General features: G+C 61.9%; 1 protein-coding gene and 1 non-coding gene across 6 annotated transcripts; one reads left to right on the top strand and one right to left on the bottom strand.

Annotated features, from left to right (window-relative positions):
* Nucleotides 1-32: 32 nt before the first annotated feature.
* Nucleotides 33-9,321, bottom strand: LOC149851763 (uncharacterized). Of its 5 annotated transcripts, none has more exons than XM_090030400.1 (5): nucleotides 3,503-9,321; nucleotides 1,474-3,269; nucleotides 700-1,035; nucleotides 505-591; nucleotides 33-301 (listed from the first exon to the last, which is right to left on the bottom strand). In XM_090030400.1, the coding sequence occupies exons 2-5, from the start codon at nucleotides 1,579-1,581 to the stop codon at nucleotides 167-169; spliced, it is 666 nt and encodes a 221-aa protein (XP_089886526.1). In that variant the 5' UTR covers nucleotides 1,582-3,269; nucleotides 3,503-9,321; the 3' UTR covers nucleotides 33-166. The 5 variants fall into 5 exon arrangements, with proteins under 5 accessions (XP_089886526.1, XP_089886523.1, XP_089886524.1 ...); XM_090030402.1 differs by having other exon boundaries at nucleotides 123-301; nucleotides 505-595; XM_090030397.1 differs by having other exon boundaries at nucleotides 505-1,035.
* Nucleotides 9,040-9,113, top strand: TRNAT-CGU (transfer RNA threonine (anticodon CGU)). The gene has a single exon. It is a non-coding gene; the product is annotated as a tRNA-Thr (tRNA).
* Nucleotides 9,322-9,327: the final 6 nt, after the last annotated feature.

The raw sequence follows: 9,327 nt of genomic DNA, 5'->3' as shown, positions 1-9,327 counted from the left end.
TGTATGCTTGTATGAAACGGAAGTGAGCTGTAAGAGTTCCTGTTTCTGCACACGTGCCCAGGAGGGAGAAGATAAATATTCCCTGCAAAATTCCTTTGTTGGTTCAGAGTAATCTGAGTTCTTGACTCTGCTCTGACCCTATTTGCAAATACACCTTTTGTGCCATCTAATGAGTGTGTGTCTGTGATTTTGGTGGCCTCCAGAGAAACGAACCACCTTTGTGCAACAGGAGGGTGGTGCTTGCCCTCGTGCCCAGGGCTCGGTGCTGGGTATCCATCACCTCAATGCAAAACGTGAATTGCTGCGGGAGGAAGACATCAAGATCAGTGGGCACACGCCCCTGCCGTACAGACCAGCCATGCCTGCCGCCTCCTCGGGGCCGGGGCTCGGAGCTGGGCCTTCATCCTCTGCCTTACAGCTCCAAAGGCATTGAGAGAGGCTCGTGCAGGTCACGGGGCTGCAGGCCATCCCTCCCCGAGCCCAGCCCCTCTGTATCCTGCTCACCTCCCACAAGACATTCAGCCTGTCCAGGCCGGGGGCGCTGGACAGCAGGCACCACAGCAGGCCCTCCAGGTTGCCCACGTGCATCCTCTGCCTGACCAGGAAGGGGAGGCAGAGCCCAGGGTCAGCGCCAGGCAGCTTGTGCCCGCACCTGCCAGAGGCCGGCTTGTGGGATAGGGCAGGGGCAGGGGGACCGACCAGGTTGCTGATGTTGTCGTGCTCTACGGCCCCGAAAGTCTTGGATGCTGCAGCTGGGAGGCGGCGCGACTGCAGGCAGGGCTCCAGGCACATCTCCAGGTCGCTGCCAGGAGGGAGCAGCCCGGGTGACACTGAGCTGTGCGGGGCAGGGCTGGCACTGCGGTTGGCAGGACAGAGCCAGGAAACCTGGGCCTGAGCAGCGGGGATCCCCCTGGCCCATGGCAGAGCTAGGCCAGTTGGGCAGAGATCCTGGTACCTGAGGCACCAAATGGCAGCTATGATGTCTGGGATGGCATTGGCTAGATCTTCCTCCCTGGAGACATCCTCCATCAGCTCCTGCGAGACCCAAAGCGAAGGGCAAGGTTAGGGCAGCACAGGCCACAGCGCCGTCCCGCAGGGGAGACACCCAGCGTTCCCGGCACAGGCACCAGGGTCCACCCACCCCACTGGGGTGCCCCACGCGTCCCCCTGCCACCCACCCCACTGGGCTGGTCCTCCCCCTCCCATGGCCACTCAGACATGTCACTCGGCCCACCCCCTTGCTCCCTGGTCGCCCCCTCATCTGCCCTCCAGACACACGATTCCCCCCGGCCTCTACCAGGACTTCCCATCTCTGGGGCCCCAGCCCAACGCCCAGGCCCCGGGCTCAGCCCCTGCCCCGGAGAGGCTGGGCCCTCCTCTGCGCCTCTGCATGGGGGGCTGCAGGACCCGGCTCCAGGCTGCGCGATGCCCTGGCGGGAGGCTGCCCAGCACTCCTCCCCTCCGGGCTCCTACCTGCCCACGCGCACCCAGGGCCACCTCCGCTTGCCCCGGAGGTGGTGGGCTGCTGCAAATGCTCTTCTTTGGTGCTGGGACATGCACCAGCACACAGGGCACAGCCATGTCCTTGCCTTGATGGGCCCCTCCTCTTCATGGCGGGGGGGGCCCAGACGCTCCTGCCCAGGCCCCCAAACCCACCTTGGCGGTCCTCCTGCTCAGCACCCGCCTCAGCCTGTCCATCCCAGCACCGAGCAGGAGCAGGCATCAGCTGAGCTTCGGGGCACCCCCGTACGCCCATCTGCCCTGACCCTCCTGCTCTCCAGGAGACAGGCCGGTGTCCCCGGGGTCTCCCCCATGCTGCCAGCCTCCTGACCACTTGGGGATCATGGGCAGGGGAAGCTCTGGGCTCAGGGCAAATGCCCAGCAGGCAGATGGTTTGGACACAGCTTCCTGCTCCTGCCCCTGCCTTCTGGCTCCACGTGACTGGCTCTGGGCTGAAGCCCCTGGGCGTCCAGGCAGCTGCTGCAATACAACTCAGAGAGGGATTGGGGATGCCAGGCAGAGGAGGGCAGGGACCCCTTCCCTGGGACCTGTGGGTGCCCATCAGCGCCACAGCTTTGGGCTCCCTGCCCGCTGCAGCCAGGCAGCGCTGGCTGAGCTGGGAGGGCTGGGAGCTCCTGTACCTGGGGGCGTTTCCAGCCCCTTGGAGTGGGTGTGAGAGCATCAGGGCTGCGGCCACCACCTCGGAGCGGGCACACTTTCCTCCCCTTTCTGCAGCCCCTGCACAGACATGGGGCGACCCGCACCTGCCCGGGGGAGCCCCGCAGCACTGCCCAGGGGAGTCCCGCACCTGCCCGGGGGAGCCCCGCACCTGCCCGGGGGGAGCCCCGCAGCACTGCCCGGGGGGAGCCCTGCACCTGCCCGGGGGAGCCCCGCAGCACTGTCCAGGGGGAGCCCCGCAGCACTGCCCGGGGGAGCCCCGCAGCACTGTCCAGGGGGAGCCCTGCACCTGCCCGGGGGAGCCCCGCAGCACTGCCCGGGGGAGCCCCGCAGCACTGTCCAGGGGGAGCCCCACACCTGCCCGGGGGAGCCCCGCAGCACTGCCCGGGGGAGCCCCGCAGCACTGTCCAGGGGGAGCCCTGCACCTGCCCGGGGGAGCCCCGCAGCACTGTCCAGGGGGAGCCCCGCAGCACTGCCCGGGGGGAGCCCTGCACCTGCCCGGGGGAGTGCTGCTGGGCGGGTGCTCAAAGGCCCTCGGGACGCCGCGCGCTTCTCCCCCGGCTCCAGCGTGAGGCCTCCTGCCTCGCCTCCAGGGAACGTCCCTCGTCACCCGGATCCGCGGTCGCTGCCTTCTCACGGCGATGGCGCCTGCCCCTGAAAGGGACTATGGCATCCTCTTTGAAGCTACCGCCTCGGATACTCTCTTCCCCTTAACGGACCAGCACCTCTCCTCCCTCCTGCCCCTTTCCTCTCTCTGTGCCCACTCCAGGAGTCCTGTCCCCCCAGACCTTCCCTTTCAGGCCCTTTTCTGCCTTTAAAGGAAACGCTGACTGCCCTCTGGCACGTTTTCTCCACCTCAGCACTGCTATTGCTTTCTCCCTGGACGTTGTCTCCATGCCTTTCATAACCCAGGACAGCCCGACTCCCTGCTCTGCACCAACAGATACTGTGCCTCTGGATATAACGTACGAGGAACCAGTGTTTTCATCCAGGCTGGCCATGCACCGCACTCCCACCATCCTGGCAGGGACAGCAGCCCGGGCCCGGGACTGGTTTTGAAGCCCCGCGACACCCATGCAGGAAAAGCTAGTCTGAAGAGGTGATAAAAGACACACGAGGTTTGAGCACAAAGATTTCTTGCCACGGCCTGGGCGGGGGGCGGCCTCCAGAGCCTGCCCAGCTCCTTCCTCCTACACATGAGCTGGCAGGGAGCCCCTCGCTCCACAGGCAGGGTCTCGTTGGCCCCGTCGCCGTCCTGCACTTCTTTCCAAACCCTGCCGCAAGCCTGCAAGCAGAAGACCCCTCGCTCCCCGCCCAGACCTACCGGCGCCGCAGCCTCCGGCAGCGCTGCCGAAGGGCCTCATCCTTGCCTGCTCCCTCCGGGGTGAGAGATCAAAGAGCGAAATCCTCGCCGCCCCGGTTCGCCCGTCGCTCTCCACACGGGGCGTGTCCATCATGAGAAGAAAGAAGAGGGCAATTTGAAATTGCACGAAATACTTGTGCCCCTTTACTGTGATTTCAACAACAGAATGAATCCTCGGGTGTTGGGAGCAATCCGGTTTGTGCTTCAATCCTGTGCTGCTGAAAAGAGGTGAAACCCCATGTCCAGGTGCCATCGGTGTGGCCGCTTGGCCGGGCATGGCTCCGTTTCCTCGCTCCAGGCTTTACGCAGGGACTAACGACCCCCGAGAGAAAGGCACTGACCAGGTGCCCACTCCTGGCTCATCACGACCTGCTGGATTGGGCACCGCCGCCCTTCCTGGTCCCGTCGCTGCGGGGCTGGGGCAAATCCCGCCCCGTGGGGCCACATCCCCCGGGGACTTTCACGTCTGGCTATGACAGCCCCTGGGGCAAGACACCTCGTCTTGACACCCATGTCGCCCTCGGGCAGGGGCACCGGGGGCCCTGGGTGCTGCCTGCGCGCGTGGACGGCCCTCCCGCGCCAGACCCGAAATACATCTCTGGGAGCCCAACGAGGTCAAACCAGGAAGACACCTCCAGCCCTGTCCTGTGCCCTAATGCTAACCCTGACCCCGAGCCTCAGCACAGCTCAGCCTGCTGCAGCACGAGACCCGCACAGCCTGGATGCCAGCGTGGAGGGCCCCAAACCCCGTGGCCAGGCCCAGCTCCAAGTTCCCTTGCTGGCAAAGCACCTCCTGCACGCAGCTCTCAGTGGGGTCCCCAGGGTCCCTCCAGCTTAGTAGCAGCATGGAGAAGGTGACCCATTTCTCTCTGACGTACAACGGTAATGGGGCGTGCTACTCCTCCCAAGCACACACAGCTCCACGCTTGCCTGCTCCCAGCTACTAACCAAAAGCCCGCCCCGGCCCCAGGTCAGGCGGCTGCAGCAGCTTCAGGCAGGAGCTCCCGAGCGAGCTGGTCTCCACCGCGCTCGCAGGAGTTCCCGCGCATCGGGGTCGTTCCTTCCTGCCCTTCAGCCGGGTATCTCTGCCGTACAGCCGCCTCTCCTGGACTCCTCTCGCCCTGCACGCGGTCCCAGGGGATCCTGCCCATCGGTTCCCTCGGCCAGTCCAAGTCCGCTTGTCTCACATCCCGGTTCGTGCTCTGCTGCTCTCCTCCCTTCCTGTCCAGGATCCTCAACTCCATCATCTCGTGCTCAATGCTGCCCAACTTGCTACATCACCTCCTGCCTTGGCCACCGATCCTTCCCTGCTTGTGAGCACCAGGTCAGCGCAGCGCGTCCCTGCCTTGGCTGCCCCGGCGCCAGCACCAGCACCAGGAAGTCGTCCCCAGCACTCTCCAAAACCTTTCCGGATCGCCTGTGCACACCTGTATTGTCCTCCCAGCACGGCAGGGTGGAGGGGTCCCCAGGACAGCAGGGCCCGTGATCCGGAGACTTGTGCTACCCATTTGAAGAAAGCCTCATCCCCGCCAAGCTCCTGGTGTGGTGGCCCATAGCACACACCCACCACGACACCCCCCCCGGTTAGCCAGCTTGTGTGCCAGCATGCTCTTCCCTCTCTGCGTCAGGCGGATCCCGTCTCTTCCTACCAATCCTCCTTCTTTCAACAACATCCCGTGCTTGAACAAGCCAAAGCATCTGTGCATCCAGCCCGTGATGTGCTGGTGCATCCGCCCCTGCCCAGGCCCTTCCCCTTGAGCGCAAGCACCCGAGGCCCTGTCCCCTTCAGCCTTGCACCCAGTGCCCACGAGTCACCTGTGATCCTCTCGGGCATGTCACTGGTGCCCGCGGGGATGAGCAGCACGAGGGGCAGGAGGGGCAGCGCGGAGTCGTGGGTGAGCACCGGGGAGTCAGGGCCCAGAGGCAAAAGCAGAGCGGCAAGGAAGTGAACGGGCAGTAAGGAGCAACCCCTCTCACCGTGGCCAGGAGAAGGAGGCCGAGGCCTGGCTCTTGCTCTGCCGCGTACGGGCTGCAGAGCCCGGGGCAGGTGACCCGACCTCCGCTCAGGCTACTCTCGCACAAGACCCCGTGCAGCCTGGACACAGCAACGGGCTTGGGAGGCCCCAAACCCGCCGCGAGGCCCAGCTCCCGATCCCTTGGTGCCAAAACACCTCCCGCATCAACTCTATGATAAGACCCCACACGTTGCCCATGGCGCAGCCCCTGTGGCAGCAGCAGCAGGTGGGGGCTCAGCTCTGGGCACCGCTGGAGGGGTGAGGGCACAGGATGCCCTGCTGTTGTGGTCCGCGTTGCGCCTGGCACATGCACTCACTCTACCACACACACACCTACCACACACCCCGTACTGCAAACACACACACACCCTACCATACACGGCTCTGCGAGACATGCTCACAACCTGCCATATACACCCAACCAGCCACAAAGCGGTCTGGACAGCGCCGTGCAGGGTGAGGATGCAGCCTGCTCCTCCTCTCTGCCCCACATTGCACACCTGCAGCTCCTGCACACAAACACACATGCATACTCACACCCTACCAGACACCCCCCCACCATACACTCCCCAACCACACACACACAATATAAGAGTAAGACTATTTTTGTGGGGTGAAACTTTCCAACATAAGACACAAAAAACAAACGCTGTTTGTAATAAAATGAAACATGTTATCAGTGTTTGACTTCCAGTGCGTGATTTGGCTTTCTTCTTCTAAAATGGCAATGACCCCTCCCAAAAGGAGTATTTGGGGGGCAAGAGGAGGGATGTTCGGTGACAAAGGTCAGGGGTCAGTGCTTCCGGTCCCAGGATGGGGAGCAGGGGACGGGGCACCTGGCAAGGGCTAGGGCTCAGCTCACTTGCGCTGCTTAAGTGGCCTCCACCCAAAATAATTGCCCGCCCTGATGTAATCCTAGATCAAGTGCTCCAGTAGCGAGCCTCCAGCGACCTGGGTACAGCACCGGGCTTGCAAAGCCCCCAAATCCCATAGCAGGGCCCAACCAGGAGGCCCCGGGATCCCCAAATAGCCCTGGAGGAAAAGGATCCCTCCCACACCCAAGCCTCACCCCCAGCTAGGAGTCCTCCCATCCCCAACCCGGGGCAGGGAGCCCAGTGGCCCTGGCACTTACATTAGCCAAATGAGACCTGCCTCCCTGTGTCCAAAATATAGTCCAAGAGGCCGACTCATGCCGAGCACAAACACAGCTCAGCACCTGTCCCGCTCTCGAACCCTGACCCTAACCATGGCTCCCGCTGCTCCAGCAGCTCCTGGCCGGCGTGCGAGACGCTAAGCAGACGACGTGTTGGGCAGGCACGCGGGGGCGGTGTCACCCAGGAGCTACTTTCCCACAACAAGGGCATGGGCCAGATCGGCTCCACAAGGAGCTAGGGCTTGGCGGGGTCGGGTTGGAGCTTGCTTCATCACCACGGGCAAGGCAGGACAAACTGGGCTCCCAGCTCGAAGCCGGAGACAACTGAAGCCAAGGAAAGATGCTGAGCAGAAGTGAAAAGCCAGAGGCGAAGGGCAAATGAGAAGCACGAGCAGGGAACGCCACACGCTAGCCTGGAGTCGGCGCGAGGAGGCAAAACCGGAGCAGCGGGGGCGTGAATGGGCAGGAAGGAGCAATAACCGTCACCCTTGCCCGGCAAGGAGACCGAGGCTGGGTCTGGCTTTTAATGGCTGCAGAGGGTGGGCTGCTGCCTCCCTTAGCCCAGCGGGCAGCAGGGCCCTGCTCTGGCCTTGCTCTGGGGGTGCCTTGCCCCCGCGCTCGACAGCAACCGCCTGGGTCCAGGGCTCTGGCCCAGCGTCATCGCAGGAAGTGACTTAGGCCCCAAAATAACATCATGACGCCCAGCCGGGGATTTTTAGCTACTGAAACACCCCTGTAGTGAGAGAAAGCGTTTGACACCACAGTTTTGTTGCACAAAGGCGGTTCGTTTCCCTGGAGGCGATGCAGAGATCACAGACACACAGACATCAGTCGGCACAAAAGGATGTATTTGTTTGCAAACAAAGGTCAGAGAGTGGAGCTTTGAAGCTCAGATCACCTCTGGCCCCAATTGCATTTGCAAGCGGTTTTTTTATGCTTCTCTCTCCTGGGCACGTGTGCAGACACAGGAATTCTTGCAGCTTACTTCCGTTTCGTACAAACATACATGTAACTACATCATTACATACATCGCATGTATAGTATAAGTAGCTATTTGAGTATGCAGGGTGGAGAGGTAAATATGCAACAGCTCATTAAGCATGCTTAATGCTACAAGAGTTCAAAAGTTTATACCCCAAGGCCATGCAACTAAATTCCAGTCTCTGTATTCAGTATGAGAAAGTCTAAGGAGGATGGGGGAGAGGAGCCTTGGACAGTATTTCTTTCTTATCAGAAGCAAGATGCAAGCTGTGCATTTCTAACAGTATGATGGCAAAAGACAGCTCTAACCCTTTCCCTCTCTCTGCTCTCGCATGCGCTCGCACCCGAATCCCAGCTCAGAGATCGCCTCCCCAAGACCTCGCACGACGCCGTGACAGCCGCTGACCTGGGCAGCACCCCAAGCCCAGCACAACGCCCAGCACGGAGATCCTGGGACACCCCATCAGCCCTGGAGCAGAAGGAAACCTCCACCATGAGGACCTGACCTTACATGTGGTGACGTCTCCCAACCCGACCCGATGCCCTGCACCCATCTCCACCAGTCCCTGCAATCCCCAAACAGAAAGACACCTCCAAACCTTGCCTCTTGTCTAACCCTAACCCCAGCTCCAGCTGCTCCTAAACCCCCAGGCAGGACACCCCAAGGAGCCCCACTGCCGAAACCGGCTTGGAAAGCCCCCGGGGCCATCGTTCAGGCCTGCTGCTGCAGCCACGGCCTCCAGCAGCCTCCACTGCCTGCAGGGGCTCGCTTGAGTGAGGCTTAACCCCCGCAGCTGCCTCCGTGACCGGGTTGAACCTTTGTTGCTGAACCAGGCGTGTCATTTTATTGAACTGTCAAATCAGGCACGGACTCTCCCGGTGCCGTTTGTGATGACGACACACTCCCGTGAAGTTGGAGCTTGTTCTCCCATGGAGTCCCAGGAAAGTGCTGCCCTGGGATTTGTGCCAGACGGGAGGATGACACCAGGAGCACACGTGGCCTCCTGCGGTCTCTGCCCGGGCCTTGCACAATGGACACAGGAACGTGCGTCTTGGGCAGCACCTGTGCGGCGGGAGCCACGGACACAAAGGAGCCGGCGGGGACCTGCTGGAAGCAGCCGAGAGGTTGGACTCGTGCAGTCGTGTTGGCTCCCTGGGGCTGGGAGACACAAACGTGAACCCCAGGCCCCGGGATCTGGCCATTTTTGTGAAGAATTTGCCTCCTCCCCTGCCAGCTTGTTCCCACCACAACTTGGTTTGCCTGTGCAGAACACGTCTGCCTCCATGCCCAAAGCAAACAAGTGCTCTTCACAGGAGTGCAAGGGGGGTGGGTAGCCCTTCCCTCCATGGGCACTGTGGCTTAGCTGGTTAAAGCACCTGTCTCGTAAATAGGGGATCCTGGGTTCAACTCCCAGCAGTGCCTGCTTCTTCTTATCTCCCTGCAAGGCAAAGGTTTCCCACCACAGGAGCAGTGTTGGTCCTCACATCACTGTGTAGCCTGCTGGCTCCTCCTTCCCACCCCTTTGGACTTTGGTAGCCCCCTCATTTTGCTGCAGCACCTAAACCTGTGTCTAATGAACAAGAACTGGGTTCTCCTGCAGGACAAGGGCAGTGTTTGCAGTGGAGAAAGATCAGAA

The sequence above is a fragment of the Crocodylus siamensis genome, unplaced genomic scaffold, assembly GCF_052110815.1.
Source record: "Crocodylus siamensis isolate JL-2025a unplaced genomic scaffold, ASM5211081v1 HiC_scaffold_249, whole genome shotgun sequence".
NCBI lineage: Eukaryota > Metazoa > Chordata > Crocodylia > Crocodylidae > Crocodylus > Crocodylus siamensis.
The sequence above is the reverse complement of the archived record's forward strand: the minus strand, read 5'-3'. Positions and strand labels throughout refer to the sequence as shown.